We start from the raw sequence: 17,160 nt of genomic DNA, 5'->3' as shown, positions 1-17,160 counted from the left end.
ATACAGTTGGGAGAGGAGGGTTGTAAAGCAGAAGTGTACATTGGTGGTGGTGGAGGAGGAGGAGTTTAAACATACAACTACCACTTCTCCCTGCATGTCCCTCTCCCCTCCCCTGTCACTTTGCATGTCGGTAGTGGACGAAGGGTTGGGAAACCCATCTGCCACCGAAGTATGCTTCTGCTCTTGTGAAAATTCTCCTATTTCAAATTGGAAGAAGAAATCTCCCCACATTAGTCATGAGGAAAGGCTAGCCATGAGGAAGAGCCAGAAAAATAAAAGATATTCTTTTTTTATAGAACGTTGCACTCTGTGGGCCCTTCCAGCCTTTAAGGCCACCCATTTAAAGCATGTGGGTTCATGTTGTTTTTATGCTCCTCTTCCATTTTTTTCTACATAACTTCATCCCCTTTACTTTGCAGCCCACTCAAAAGAGGGTCTTCACTTTCTGCCTCTACCCAAGGGAAATAGCCTTTATTAGGGATGTCAGGTGTATCATGATTTCAGAAAACCACAGAAATTTGACCAATGTAATAGGAGTCCCCTCATATATATATATATATATATATATATATATATATATATATATATATATTAAAAATAATCTTAAGTTTTAAGTATTGTTTGGTAGCCCTGACCTAGCAGAGGAGCATAGAACTTCAGGCCCTGGGGCCAAATTCAGCCCTCTGGGGGTCCCAATCCAGCCTTCTGGGATTCCCTAGAAAGCCGTGATCTTTTCCATTTTCCCGGGCCATCAATCATTTGGTGGTTTCCTGGCTTTTGTACAGTTTTTCCATTCTAAAAAGTTTAAATCCCTCTCCTAAAGCCATTAAGTGCTTTGAGCTGAACTATGCCAGTATTATTATTATTTGGCTTTGCCTGTTTTGCCTTTGGCTAGGAATGCAGCCTCCAAGAACTTCTCTGAAATGGAATCTGGTCCTGGAGCTGAAAAAGCTTCTGAACCCCTGGCCTGGAGAAAAATGATGAGTGTCCCATGACAATGAACATTACAAGCAGCACAGGCAGTACAATCAGAAGGTGACTGACCAGTCCCCTGACAATGAACTACAGGGACAATGTCCCCTTACATATTTTTGAAGATTTTATACCAATCTGCTGAATTGAAAGTTAATTCAGTCAATTATACCAAAAGAGTATAACATACACATGAAATAATGGGATCAAGTTACAGGACATCAGGAAAAACTTCCTGACTGTTAGAGCAGTACAACAATGGAAACCATTACCTAGGAAGGTTGTGGGCTCTCCCACACTAGAGGCATTCAAGATAAAGCTGGACAGCCATCTTTCAGGTATGCTTTAAGGTAGATACCTGCATTGAGAAGGGGGGCTGGACTCGACGGCCTTATAGACCCCTTCCAGCTTACCTATTATATGATTCTATAAGAGGCAGGTCATTTGAAAGTCAGGACAGAATTTAGGTGGAGAAAGTTTTTGTAACTACTTCAGTGATCACAGAACCATTTCATTGCTCACAGCCAAGATTCCCTAGGCCTTCACTTCCACAAGGTAAAATGCCAGGCTCAAGAATCCCTAGCCTTAAGGTATCAATTTGAAATGGCAGCACTGCTACTTAATGCAATATGCATGAAAAACAGTTAAATACACTGCGCTCAGTAGGACTCACCTCTGCATGAAATGCCTTGGGGGTCAATGACTTGCTTGCAGATGTTACAAGCTTTAGGTTTCTTGAAGTTCTTATTCTTGAACGTGTGAGAATTTGAAGTTAGCTCTTCTGGCTGGAAGAGAGAACAACAGAACATTAAATGAATCCTTTTTTAAAAAAATAATTAACTGTGCTTTCTAAAAACCAGAAAAATACATGAAGCAAATACTAAAACAATACTATTGCATAGAAAAGTAGGTGTTATTTTAAAATGTCATATTTGTACATCACCTTCAGAGACAGTCTTGCAAGTAAGTATGTTGTTTTTTGCAGTACATTTGGATACAGTATCATATATACTAGGGATGGAAAAGCTCTGGAGATAAGAGATAGAGGTATTTTTAAAAAACTAACTGCATCACGGGGGGGGGGTGGAATGCTGAGGGAGGTGTTGCTGGGGAGGGGAGGGCCAGCCTTCCCTTTCCCAATCTACAATGCTCTCGGAAAAATCACACAAACTCACAAACACTACAATCAAGAGTTTTTAAAAGTAGCTTTTTAAAAGTCTAATTGCATGTTCGTAGGAGGAGTGAGTGTGCATTATGTGCAAGCATGTCTTGTGTGTGTGTGTGTGTGTGTGTGTATGTGTGTGTAGATGGGGCTGAGCAATCACGTTGGAAGCCACATGCCAGCTGTGAGCTTGTCCATTTGAGGATGTGGCCCCATTCACTGATGGTATGTGATCCACAATGTGCTTGCCTGTATTAAGTACACAACGGCCCACATGGTGGAAGCTAGCACCTTAGGGCAAAGGCTAGGCTAGAACCCTTCTCCATACCACCCAATTTTTCATGTGCAGGGACTTTTTTGTATGGAGAAATATTCCATCATGTGACATCCCCTCCCATGTGTGGTCTGAAGTCAATAGTTTTCCACCTCGGTGACAATTATGCCACAGCCTCCAGTGTTTAGTATAAAAGCTTTCTTGTTGCCATTTAAGTCAACACTTCGCAATATAAATCAATGGCTACTGGGTCATGATGGCTGTATATTACCTCCGGTATCAGGAGCAGTATGTCTCTCAATACCAGGTGTTGGGCAACACAAGCAAAAGGGTGCTATTGTGCTCATGTCCTGCCTCTGATCTTCCCATTGGGGCATCTGGTGGGCCATGGGAACAGAATGCTGGACTTATAGGCCTTCAGTCTGATCCAGCACAGCTCTTATGTGCTTATTTATTTATTACATTTCTAAACCACCCAACAGCTGAAGCTCTCTGGGCAGTTCACAAAAATGAAAACCACAAAACACAGCATCTATCTATCTATCAATCTATAAAATGCTTAGGTATGTTTCCGTAAAGGCTTCAGCTGATACAAGTTGCTAAGCAACGGTAACAACGTGTAACTTCAGCTGATACAGGTTGCTAAGCCCCTCGTCCGACTCCTCCGGGCTTTCCAAGGTAAGCCTACCCCCCTTTCTGCCTCTTCGCTCTCCCCCTCCTCACAAAGGGGGCAGCACCATGGCCCGGAGCATGAGCAAGGCACAACCGGGGCCCTTGGTGGCCAGGTGGGAGGCTGCGAGCCCCGGCCCCGGCCTAATGTCATGTGAACTGGGCAGATGGCCCAAGGCTGACAGGAACCCCGGGGAGAGGGGGACACCTGCTCCCCCCCCAACCTCCCTGCCACCCAGGTCTGCCAGACGGCGCTGTATTGGCAGCCTCCAAGCAGCCTACACTCCGGCGATGATATTTAATTAAAAAACTTTAAGATATGCTACAACGGCATATATTACGCCGGGTACACCTAGTCTATATAAATAAAAATGTAAATGTTCGTTTGTTCCTAATCTAAAATCTCCAAAAGTTCTTCACCGATTGCTTTGAAATTTTGACACAACGTTGCATTCGAATACGCGTGTGTTTTTATGTAACTATATTATAGATGGGGACAAAAGTGTGTCTTAGAATCGAAGAAATAGGGTATATAAAAGCCCAGAGGCCTCTTCCGAGCCACTTATGCAAATAGGAGAGAAGCAATTAAGCTGTTTTTAGACAGAAGCTGAAATCGCTGATGCATTTCATGGTAAAACATGAAGTGTTTGGGTCTGTGCGCTGCTGGATGTACTCAGTGGAATGGCAAAAGAGAGGATTGCCACATGCACATATACTAATCTGGCTCTATAACAAAATCACTTCAAACGAAATCGATGATGTAATATGCGCTGAAATACCCTATGCTGACGTCGATAAGGATTTGCATGAAGTTGTAACGAAAAATATGATACATGGACCTTGCGGTACACTGAATCCACATTCACCATGCATGATAGACGGAAAATGCTCTAAGCAATATCCTCGAGCATTAGTATCCAACACAGTTACAGGAAACGATGGACATCCTTTATACAGAAGATGATCAGCAGAAGATGGTGGTAAATTAGCAACCATACAAATGCGAAACTGTTACATCAAAGTAGATAACCAGTGGGTTGTTCCATATTCGCCTTTGCTATCAAAAACATGCAAAGCGCACATAAATGTGGAATACTGTAACTCCGTTAAATCGATCAAATACATTTGTAAGTACGTGAATAAAGGCAGCGACATGGCAGTTTTTGGCGTGCAACCAGAAAGAAGTGATAGGAATGCGGCCATACATATTGATGAAATCACACAGTATCAGGCTGGAAGATACATAAGCAGCAATGAATCTGTATGGTGAATTCTTTCATTTCCCATACATGAACGAAGTCCAGCTGTTGTTCACTTAGCAGTACATCTAGAAAATGGACAACGCGTTTATTTCACAGCTGCAAATGTGCAACAAATAGCCCTGAATCCACTGGCTACAACATTAACTGCTTTCTTCACCTTATGTCAAAATGACGCGTTTGCAAAAATACTGCTGTATTCGGAAGTGCCTACGTATTACACATGGAATGCAAGTAGAAAAACATTTGAACGACGCAAATGAGGAGAATGAGTCGACGGACTACCTGGCATATTCAAAGAAACTACGATAGGCAGACTGTACACCGTGCATCCCAGTCAAGATGAATGCTTCTTTCTTCGCATGCTGTTGGTAAATGTGGCCGGTCTAACATCTTTCCAGCAATTGAGAATTGTCAACGGCGTTACACATGCCACTTTCCGCAGTGCATGTCAAGCTCTGAATTTATTGGAGAACGACCGACACTGGGATGTATGCATTAATGACGGGTGCAACACGTCACATCCAAATCAAATTCGTGCACTGTTTGCAATCTTATTGACCGCCTGCTCTCCTTCATCTCCAACAGAGTTATGGGAGAAATATAAATCGGACATGGCTGAAGATATTTTCTGTCAAATACGCAACGAAAATTCAAATATGAAAATGGATTTCACAGCAGAAATCTACAACGAAGCGTTGATAATGATTGAAGATTTGTGCTTAGAAATCGCGAACAAAGTTCTCAATCAATTGGGAATGCCATCACCGAATCGATCTGCTCCTGCTTTGTTTGATGTAGAATTGCGTCGTGAACAAAATTACAACACGGGTGATCTTTTGTCGTATGTGCAATCGAATATTCCTAAGCTAACGCTTGAGCAAAATCACATTTAAGATCAAATAATGCAAACTGTCAATAACAGGGTTGGAAAAATCTTCTTCTTAGATGCGCCAGGAGGAACTGGTAAAACGTTCCTAATTAGATTGATTCTGGCAACAATTCGATCCCAAAATGACATAGCCTTAGCTCTTGCGTCGTCCGGAATAGCTGCAGCATTGCTACAAGGTGGAAGAACTGCTCATTCTGCTTTGAAATTGCCATTGAACATGCAATTCATTGAAACTCCCACGTGCAACATTTCCAAAGCATCCGGCATGGGAAAAGTATTGCAAAAATGCAAGCTTATTGTTTGGGATGAATGCACAATGGCACACAAAAAATCCCTCGAGGCTCTTGATCGATCATTGCAAGATTTGCGAGGAAACATCAGACCATTTGGGAACGCAATAATATTGCTTGCAGGAGATTTCAGGCAAACATTACCTGTAATTCCTAGATCAACACCAGCGGATGAAATAAATGCTTGCCTGAAATACTCTACTTTATGGTGACACATCAAGACGTTAAAATTAACTACAAATATGCGTGTCCAGCTGCAAAACGATTGATCAGCTGAGATATTCTCACGTCAATTGCTGGAAATTGGGAACGGAAAGGTGCCGTTTGATCTGACCTCAGGACGAATTTCATTGCCTCATAACTTCTGCAATTTAGTGACGTCAAAAGAAGAATTGGTTGAAAAAGTATTTCCCAATATTCAAACCAATTATAAGAATCACGATTGGCTGAGTGAACGAGCTATTCTTGCAGCCAAGAACAAAAACGTCTACGAACTTAACAATATTATTCAATCTAACATTCAAAGCGAGGCAGTCACATACAAGTCCATCAACACTGTTGTGGAAGCAGATGAAGCGGTTAATTATCCAACAGAATTTTTGAATTCACTCGATCTGCCAGGGATGCCACCGCACGTACTGCAATTGAAAAGCGGCATGCCAATTATCATGTTGCGAAATATCAACCAGCCAAAACTTTGCAACGGCACGCGGCTTGCAGTAAAAAAATTACTGAGCAACGTCGTAGAAGCAACAATCTTGACAGGACCTTTCAAAGGTGAAGATGTCCCCATTCCTCGCATTCCTATGATTCCAACGGATATGCCATTTCAATTTAAGAGATTGCAATTCCCAATTCGATTGGCGTTTGCAATCACCATCAACAAAGCTCAGGGCCAATCTTTAGAATTGTGCGGTTTAGATCTAGACACGGATTGGTTCTCACATGGACAATTATATGTTGCGTGTTCTACAGTCGGCAAACCAGACAATCTCTATATCTGCACAGACAATGGAACAACAAAAAATATTGTATACCCACAAGCATTGTGAAATTAAACATATTAGAAATGTGCGCTTTCTCTTTTCTTTCTTTTCCATTTAACCAGACTGAGCCACAGCAACGCGTGGCCGGGTACAGCTAGTAAAATAATAAAAACTTAAAATTACGGTATAAAACATTCTTATTATCTTCCATCCTTACCAGCCATGTATGCAATCCTTATCTCTTAAAAATCCTAAAAAGCAACCCCCGCAAGAATAAAAATGGCAAGTTTTAATTTGAGAAAACAGCATTTGTCTATGAAATTTATTCCAGCTTCAGAGGTGGGAAAGTTAAAGGGCTGCTAGGACAGAACAGCTGGGCTCTTAGTTGGCTTGCTTCACTCCTCTGCTGAATTTCATAGGTTCAGCACTGCAAGACACTGTCTAAACAACTAAAGGTGCAATCCTATGCATATTTAGACTGGGGGAGGGATTAAATGCTGGCTGGTGAATTCTGGGAGTTGTATGGGTTTTTTTTTCTGTCTAACCATTCATAGGATTACATCCTAGGCTGCAATCCTAAACACCCTTACCTGAGAGTAAGTCCCACTGAAAACAATGGACCTTACTTCTGAAGAGACATACATAGCCTTGTGCTACAGGTGACTATAAGGTGCTACAAAACTAACTATGAAGAAGTGAGCAATAGCCCACAAAAGCTTATGCCAAAATAAGGTGTCATGAGACATTGGCAGGATCTACACTCCTGCTTTAAAATGGTTTATAACAGTAGTGACAACTGTTGTGACCCAGGACACACTCCATGTACAGATTTCAAACCATTTAAGTGTCATGTCCTGCTTGGTGTACAGTAGATCTGGCCACTGTTTTTGCTGCGGTAGATAGACAAAGCTACTCCTCTGGAATTTGACACTAAATATTCTTCTTACTCCCTTTCTGCCCAAAGTAAAACGAATATGATCCCTCTCCTCCCTTCCTCACACTGCCTTCCTCTGAATAGCTTGCCAGCCGATGCCGTGAGGTTGCAAGTTTTTGCCGGTGCATTCTTTTAATCTCCAAGGGAAAATAGTACAACTTAAAATCCAACTTCTGATACACAGGAGATCAGGAGTGAGTTATAAACAGAAATTCCCAAAATGCAGGCATTGGGCTGCATCCTATCAATCTTTCAGGGGTGATACTGCAACCCCTGGTCATTATGTCTCATTGTGGCTCTCAAAGTACAGATCCTTCTTTCAAGATTCACTTTTTAACGGACGAAGGGAATGCCCAACTCTGACCTCTATGCATGAGGAAGACCAAAAGAAAAAGAAAAAAGTTCAATTAAGTGATGACTGAAAAGACTCTTTATGATGAAATGCAGGGCCCCAAGTTACAAAACCTTGGCAAAGCAAAATCATAAATCTGAGGGATATTGACAAAAATGAATAAAAAATGATGGAGAAAGAAGAATGAAGAATCAATCAAGGGAGAATATCCCAGACTTTGGGGTGGGGGTTCTTCCTATCCAGATTATTATCAAGCATTCTTTATTACATTTGCCATTTTATTTATTTATTTGGCTATTACCCTGCCTACCTGCCAAAAATGGTACTCAAGGAGGCCGTCTTTCCACATCTTTCTTAGGACAGAACTACACCTTATAAGGCAGCCCTGTTTCATGTTTCCTTCTCCATCTAGTTCAACCTTCACCAACCTGGTGCCTTCCAAATGTGTTGGACTACAACTCCCATAATTCTCAGCCCACCTGGCTGTTTCACAGCAATGGGTGTCAAGACAGTGTGGCAAATTTGACTGATTACTGGGAGGAAGAGAGGGGGTGGACATCTCGGGAAGCAGGACAGTGGGGTTTTTTTCTGACATGTAGTTCTGTCTTTAATTAAGTTATACAAAAAACAAAAATTCCAAGGTGGCAGTGATAGTGATTTAAATAGCCTGCACCCATTCAGTGAACTTTGAGGCCAACTTTTATTTCCTTTTTGAAAATGATGGTCTTTTTTTTGTCTATTGTTATATATTAAAAACCTACTGAAACCATTAGTTTTTTCTCCCCTTCCACAGAGACTGTGGAATTTTATATTGTAAGCTACAAGGATGAGTGGGGGGTGGGGGTTCTCCCTACCTACCTCCCTTCTCAATTTTTGCTTATGGTACAAAGTAAGATGCAAGTCTGCTAAAGTTATTTGTTAAATTGGAATTTACTGTTTGAAATGATCGAGCAGTGTGTCTGATACCATTTTTGAACATATCGGTTAGTACTCAAAATCCAATTGGTTTGTACCCTGAAAACCAAATGGGACAAAGCTGTGAATTTTCTGTCTGGCATGGGTTCAGTTCCTTCATGAGTCCATGACCAGTTTGATTTTATTAGTTGCTAATAATTAAGTACATTTGTCAAACATCAACTGGGTTAAGTTGTTTATCCTGTTCAGTGGCATGCTACGTACTGGGTGGATGACTGTAACCAGTCAACACACAAGTTTTAAAGGATACTAACAAAACACCAGATGTTGACAATCTTTTCCCCCCTCCCAGGTGAAACATCATCACCAGTTTATGAGCATCATTTATACAGTTTGGAGATGGTGCTTGCATTACTTGAATGAGCATCTATTTCAGCTTCAATAAGTGGTCGGTTCCAGCATATTAAATGGGCAAGACGTACAAATATGCTGTATCTCAGCTTGATTCTTTTTAGGAGGGAACGTGGCAGCTAGTGTAATGTAGTAGTTAAAGTGTTGGACTGGGACTGGGGAGACCCAGCTTTTAGTCCCCACTCAGCCATGAAGTTCACCCGGTGACTTTGGGCCAGTCAGTGAAGTTCAGCCTAATCTACATCACAGGGTTGTTACGAAGACAGAAATGGAGAGGAGGAGAATCACGTAAGCTGCCTTGGGCTCCTTGGAGGAAAAGTGGGATATAAATGTTAGAAATAAAATGAATGAATACATGTGGACTCAAGCGCTTCTTCTAGTCTTCTGTCTCTCTCTCCATTGGCTACATGTGCCTGGTTGCTATGCGGAGAATGTTTGATCTCCCAAGGCTTGGGAGACACTGGTAGCATGTATTTTTTTGGTATAGTGTATTTTTTGTATAGTGCAGTGCTGTGCCGCTAATCTGTTTACCTGTGATATAACTTTGGTGGATACCATGACAGAAGCATTTTATTTCTGGAGGTGGGGGGGCACCTTATTTGTGACAGTTGGCAGTCATCTTTTCCTCTCTCTGTGGCTGCTTCAGTACCATCTTTTAAGGACTTGGTTTCTTTCCTGGAATGATCCCTGCCATTAGCAATCACATAGTGAATGTGTTGGTGCCAGGTTTACCTACATCAGGGATAGGCAGAAGAAGGTAGATCCCCAGATATACTGGATTCTTTTCCTCGCCCTACCTGGAGACACCAGGGATCGAACCTGGGACCTTCAGCATGCAAAGGAAGTTCTCTATCCCACTGAGCTATGGCCCTTCTCTAAGGGCCTATGAGAAGCCATCTCCCAACCTAAAGACAGGTTGCTTACCTGTAACTGTAGTTCTTCGAGTGGTCATCTGTGCATCCACACATATGAGCTCTGCGCCTGCGCGGGGCCAGCTTCGGAAACTTCTCTAGCTGAAAGTCTTTTAAGCGGGAACCCCTCCCCCACCGTCCACTGAGCATGCTCAGGGGTTCCCGCCTAACTCCTCAGTTCTCTTCAACCGCCTGTGGGCTAACAGCTTGTGGAGACTTCGCTTGGCATTGTTTACCTCAGCTGAAATACCTATTCCTTTCAATCTTTCCTTACCTCTCCGTTTTTTCCTCTCTTTACTATATAGTTAGTTATATATAAAAAACCCATGCTTTGGGCATCAAATTTCAACAGGAGCTGAGAGAGGGACAGAGACTAACACAGAACAAGTCAACATGTTCCGGCCCGTAGGCACGTTTGGCAATTTGAGTAACTGTCCTGGGCGCCACCACAAAATGGGCATGCAGTAGATGGAAGCATCGGCCCTGCAGTCACCTGCTATCTCCATTTCCGAAGAATGTCTGTGAGCCCCAGTGTCCAATGCGTGTAGGCTCCATGCATTTAGAGACACATTTGGAAGAGGGTACTCAGGAGTCCTATTCAGCCATGTCACTGCTCACATGGGTGGACCATTTTACGAAAGGGGCTAAATGTGCCTATTGGGATGTTTCATAGTATATGACTCCTCTCTTTAGAGAAAGCACAAAATGCTGTCCGCACTGGTCTCCAAATATTTAATCAGTGTGTGTATAAGGACCGGTATCAGCCCTCCTATATATTTAAAGTTATCTCCCATTTGTTCAACAAGGAGGAGACAAATGTCTCCCTATCCACATTCTCCACACTATGCATAATTCTGTACACCTCTATCATGTCTCCTCCCCTTTTTTTCCAAGCCAACCATCCCAGCTGTTGTAACCTTCCCTCAGAAGGGAATTGCTCCAGCCCCTTGATCATTTCAATCACTCTTTTCTGCACTTTTTTCAGCTCTACAATATCTTTTTTAAGTGAGGTGACCAGAACTAAACTTGTAAAAAATTCTTCTGACTCATGCAGGAATACTATGAGTGGACACCACTCGGGGAGGTCAATTCTTATTCAAAACATTTTGAGTGAAAAGATGTTCCAATTTTGTGCCTTAGCTAACAAAAATTGGAAAACAACTTATTTAAATCAAAAAGAACTCGCAAAATCATGATTTACATGATAGCAACGCCAGAACAGCCCACTGAAATTGGGCCCACATGAGGCTGGACGTCATAAACTTCAATCCTGACTGGAACACTTTAATGTAGATACACACCAGAAACAGAGTTTGAGGGAAATCTAAGCACAATGGAGCCAAATAGCATTCTTAAGGTCAAACTGAAGGACAGCCAATGTCTGCAAAAGAAACTATACATTCTATTTTCCAGTCTACTAACCTAATCATTAAAACATGTTCTTTTTTCAAGACTTCTATCTGTATTCAATTTCACAGTGATACAAAGGATAAATGTATGTTGTACATCAACTCCAAAGCAGCATGCATGACTGAATCCTTCCCCCTTAACATGTAAAAAAAATATTTTAAGAATTTCACCTCTGCTGGGGAGAGAAGGAAGTTGGAACTACACGTAACAGCCTAAAAGCCAATATATACACAGTCCCAAGTGTGTACAGTCTTACACAGAAAGTGCTTGAGCCTGTACACCCACAGTACCATACACAGGACGTTTTGTATGAACTGAGGCCAATGTAACTAAGTCTGTTATATGTGCTTGTTATAAAAACAGACCCAGATAGTTATATCTTTTTGAAAGAAGTTCATTAATCCCATATTTTGTTACATACGGGTTCTGTAACCAACCTTTTTGCATACTCTTCTTTCCTAAGAGGACGCAGTGCCAGTGATGTGGGGTGGATTTTTTTTCATTTCATAAGTTCATTAGTAACAATGAATGCATGCCAACTGCAAATGTAATATTCAGCAAGCTTGGCGGGTTTAAAGTTGTAATTAATGTATCCTGAGAGAATACATATATGTCGTTGAAATACATACAGTATATGTCTCAATGTGAATTAGAAGGGAGTTGAACTCTGTTGGACTAGATAAACAACAGTCAGCATATTATGCACAGTTCTTTGGGTTGCTAAAATTATTAGTATGTCTACAGATTTCTGTACCTTTTTTTTCCTTAAATGTAAGCAATGAAAGGGAAATACATGCTACCGTCTTTAAATTTTTACAAGTACACCAAGTATAATATAGCTTTTAAATTACATTAGGTGTGCTTTAGTTTCCCCCCTCAAATCTTTCAAATACTTGTGCATCAGGTCAAATACTTGTGCATTGGGACAAGAAATTAGCATGGGGTACTTTTTTAAAAACTTATTAAATTTTATGATTAAATTTATTATTTATTTAATTTATTTTTTATCTAAAAAGTTTTTATTTAACTTATTTAATTTTTAATAAATTTATTAATAAATTTATTATTAAATTTTATTAAATACAAGTAAAATAAATATGCTAAATTCCATCACTCTCTAGGGCAAATTTCCCAATGCAAATCGGTTTTTGGGATGCAAATTAGCCTAATTTGCATACGAGAGTGACACTAATTAGCATAGAAAAAATTTCCAGAAACTTTTCTGAAAAAAAATCCAATTCAATAATTTCCAGAAAAGGCACATCACTGCATGGCATTTCCCCATCACAACACAATGTATCGGCATCTTCATTTATGCCAAGTTTTCATTTAAAAAAACAACCAAACAAATAATCCACTTTCATACAGATTCTGTCATTCACTTGTGGCTGCTGCATTTCAAGATGATTCATGCACACCTACAGATTGTTTAATGACTCACAGCTGAAAATATAAACTGCTAAAACTGAAAATGTTTGTGTTTGGTTACACACCCTTGCAAGTCAGCCTCGCAGTCATAAACACAAATGGAAACAATTGTTTACCATTTTAGTCCATTATGCAGCCAACGTTAAGCACTTTCAAGTGCTCTTGATTTAATTGGAAATGACTTCAAAGCATGCAACTTACCTCTTATCTCAGCCATTCCCTTGAAAAAAATGTATCATGCTGCTGCATATATTGGATTTTAGCAGTTCCTATATTCAGCATTCAATTTGAATTTTTCATTGCATAACATCCTGTTTCTATCTTGTTTCCAGTGGGTATTTCACTTCTTATCACCACCACCCCTGTGCCCAAGGCAAAAGAAATATGGGTGTTCTTTCCTACCACAATGGGTCCAAAAGCATGCACTAGCCTCTGTATAGGACAAAAGACATGGTCTGAGCTCATAAATCATGGAAGATATTTGCCTTCTTTCAGGACTTCTCTCAATGCTTTTTGTATCAAGTGAAAACCTGTTCTAAGTGACCAATTGAGACTATAATGTATGGCTGTCTAATGACACAGATGACCTAATAATGGAGGAGCAGAACAGTACCCATGTGTTTCAAAGCGGGCTTGTTAAGATTTGAGACTGTTTAAATAATGAAGGGCTTTAGTGTTTGGCATAAGTCATTATTGCCAAAACAAGCACAAGCTTCCCACAATAATGCAGTGACAAGCTACCTCTAGGATTTCCACTATCATCATCCAATGGTAGCTATTCAATCAATCAATCAATGTACCTTTATTGGCATAAAACAACCACAAACCATACAAAAACATTATGACATCCTCCAGACAAACTAGTACTCTTACATTGTGCAATTCAGCCTGCTAGTATAGTAGACAGTACTAAACTCCCTGCTGACTATTCCACCATGCCTCTGGGTGTAGCTTCCGGTCTTTGATAGATCATTACATAATGGGCAAATAATGCAACATTTTCAAGCATTCCCCCCCCCCCCCAGATAATAGGGTCCGTAGAGTGTCAGACCCTGCGGATCCTTGACAATTTAATAAGATCTTTTCCAGATATCTCTGGAATACATGGAGAGGGCAGTGTAAAAATATATGTTCATGAGTCTCAACACAACTCCCACTACATAAACATAACCTGGCTGAATATGGTATACCTCTGAACCTCCCCGTTAGTAATGCAGAGGGAAGGGCATTGCACCTAGCTAACATAAACACTCTTCTCAATTGCGGATTGTACAGCAGCTGTAAGTATGGTGCTATTTTACCAGGCTTAACAGGCAGATGGAAATATAGTGGGGAGCACGAGGTGGTAGATAGTCAATCATTGCTTCACAAGTGAAATACCATATTGGATTTTCCACAACACTTGGCGCTCCTCCTCCAAGATCAAAAAGATTACTTCAAGTGACTACTCATTTTGATAGAGGGCCAAAATGGGAAGTGTGATTTGAAAGTATAGCTAAAACGTTTAAGGAGATACGCATAAAAATGTGCAATTATTATCTGAGCTGTAAGCAAAGAGGCAAAGCGGTAGCAAAACAACAGCAACGCCATAGCAGCTAGGAATGGACGAATCTGTCAATTTCGGTTTCTCTCAGTTTCCCATTTTTCCAATCTTAAATCTGATTCCTCCCGAACTTTGAGAATATTTTTATGGCCCGAAGGTTGAATTCAAATGTAAACACTAAAGGTAGGAAACTGGGTGCCTAGCAAACACCACAAAGAAACAGCAGGAGAGACATTGGAGCAGAAAACCCGAGGCTTGCAATATACTAATGTGTAGAGTATGGGAAATAAATAAGATGAGCTTGAATTCCTATCACAGGAAGACAAATGTGACATGATAGGTAGGAATGAGAGATGGAGGGATCACTACCATAATTGAAATGTAGCAATTGAAAGGTATCACTTGTTCAAAAAGAATAAGTGGAACAGTAAGGGAGGGGGAGTAGCATTACCTGTCAAAAATGTGTGCATCTGCACAGAAATTCAAGAGAGTGAGCAAGGTAGCCCAGTGGAGAGCATCTAGGTAAAACTAATTGGAAAAATTAATAAAAGTAACATTGCAGTCAGAGGCTACTACAGACCCACCAACCCAAGGTGAGGAAGTTGATGATGTTTTAAGTTGATGATGCTTTCTTGAAACAATTTACAAATGTTAGAGAGAATCCTTCTGGGAGACAAATGCCACTAAATATGGAATCTCAAAACAATTCTTGACATGCCTTATTGACAACTTCCTCTTTCAGTGCACAAAAGGGCAACTGAAATGATCAAGGGGCTGGAGCAATTCCCCTATGAGAGAAGGTTACAACAGCTGGGATGGTTTGGCTTGGAAAAGAGGGGAGGAGACATGACAGAGGTGTACAAAATTATGCATGGTGTGGATAGGGAGACATTTTTTCTCCAATAATATTAGAACCTGGGGTCAACCTATGAAAATGATTGGTGGGAGGCGCAGGACAGTTAAAAGGAAGGACTTTTTCACACAGGACATAGTTAAACTATGGAATTTGCTACCACAAGATGCAGTGATGGCCACCAATTTGGATGGCTTTAAAGAGGGCTTGGATAAATTCCTGGAGGAGGAGGCTATCAATGGCTATTAGTCCTGTTGGCTATGTGCTACCTGCAGTATCAGAGGCAGTAAAAGCCTATATGTACCAGTTGCTGGGGAACATAGATGGGAGGGTACTATTGCACCGTGTCTTGCTTGTGAGTCCCTGGTCGACAGCTGGTTGGACACTGTATGAACAGAATGCTGGACGAGATGGACCCTTGACCTGATACAGCAGGGCTCTTCTTACACTCTTAAGGCACGGAATGAAACATGGGGTTCAACACATACTCAACTTGATCCTAGCCAAAAGGGAAGAGTTGGTCAGTGAGCTTAAAGTGCCTGTGCTTATGGCACAAAGGAAAAAATGGCTACTAGGAGCCATATGGCTACTAGGAGGAGGGCTTTCTCCGCTGTGGCACCCCGGTTGTGGAACGAGCTCCCCAGAGAGGTCCGCCTGGCGCCTACACTGTACTCCTTTCGTCGCCAGCTGAAGACCTTTTTATTCACTCAGTATTTTAACACTTAATTTTAACTTAAATTTAAATTTTACTGTTTTAACTCTGTATTTTAATCCTATATCAACTTTGCTGTGTGGTTTTATCCTGGTTGCGCTTTTTATACTGTATTTCGTAATTGTGTTTTAACCTTTTGGGTGTTTTACTGTGGTTTTAATTTTTGTGAACCGCCCAGAGAGCTTCGGCTATTGGGCGGTATAAAAATGTAATAAATAAATAAATAAATAAAAAAAAAATAAAAAAGAACAAATATTTCTAAAGCTACAATTCTTTTCCGCCACAAATGGCCAAGCAAAGAAATGTATTTTAAGTCCCAACTGACTTTCAGGATTTGGCATCTGAGACCCATCAGCACAGAGCAAGAGATGTACATGTAGCAAAGCAAACACAGGCTCATTCATAATGCAACTTCTACACATCCTCTGCCTGGGAAACATAGGAACATAGGATATCATAGGATATGATAACATAGGATATCATAGGAACAGAGGAAGCTGCCTTATCAGACCATTGGCCCACCTAGCCCAGTATTGTCAACACTGACTGACAGTCAGGCATGATTCTTTCCTGATCCTACTAGGAGAGACCAGGGATTGAACCTGAAAACTTCTGCACACAAAGCAGATGCTCTAACAGTGAGCTACAGCCTCTTTATATAGGTTGGGAGAAGACCCCCTCCCCAGTTTTCAGAGAAAACAATGTTGCAGAAGATCAGGAGATGCAAGCAGGGCCGCCCCTACCATGAAGTTGGAGGAAGTGGGTGCAGCAAGTGGCGGAGTATGGGAAAAGCAGCACTCTCCCCCTCCAAATGGTCTGCCCCTTCTTGATTCTGCTGACTGTCTGCATGGCCGGCCATGCAGGCAGCTGTCAGAACCAAGAAGCAGCCACTCACTCACCTGTGAACTTCCTGTCCATGCACCTCCCCACCCAGCTGGCCTCAACATGCTGGTTGCTGGCTGGCTGTCATGTCTAACCCTACTGCCCCTCTTTTGGGAGAAGGTGTTTCAGATAATCAATCAGATTCGGACCTAGAGGAGGCAGCACCAGACACCAGCCAAACTGTACCAGTGGAGGAGGAAGCTCTCACAGGTGATTCACCAGCTGGGAGTCAGCCCTCTCCAGAGCTTATCTCCTCAAGGCCAAATCCTACACACTCAATGGGAAGTGAGCTTTCTTCCGGAGGA

At 41.4% G+C, this 17,160-nt stretch overlaps 1 protein-coding gene across 5 annotated transcripts in view; it reads right to left on the bottom strand.

Moving 5' to 3' along the window:
* TNS3 (tensin 3) overlaps nucleotides 1-17,160 on the bottom strand; it is a 315,310-nt gene that overhangs the window by 178,756 nt on the left and 119,394 nt on the right. For all 5 annotated transcript variants that reach the window (XM_063130602.1, XM_063130576.1, XM_063130593.1 and 2 more), the window contains one exon: nucleotides 1,646-1,757. In XM_063130602.1, coding sequence (XP_062986672.1) covers nucleotides 1,646-1,757 — 112 coding nt within the window. The remainder of the gene's footprint in view (nucleotides 1-1,645; nucleotides 1,758-17,160) is intronic.

Source organism: Elgaria multicarinata, chromosome 1, assembly GCF_023053635.1.
Source record: "Elgaria multicarinata webbii isolate HBS135686 ecotype San Diego chromosome 1, rElgMul1.1.pri, whole genome shotgun sequence".
Classification (NCBI taxonomy): Eukaryota; Metazoa; Chordata; class Lepidosauria; order Squamata; family Anguidae; genus Elgaria; species Elgaria multicarinata.
Note: the sequence above shows the minus strand (reverse complement) of the source record. Positions and strands in the feature narration are given on the sequence as shown.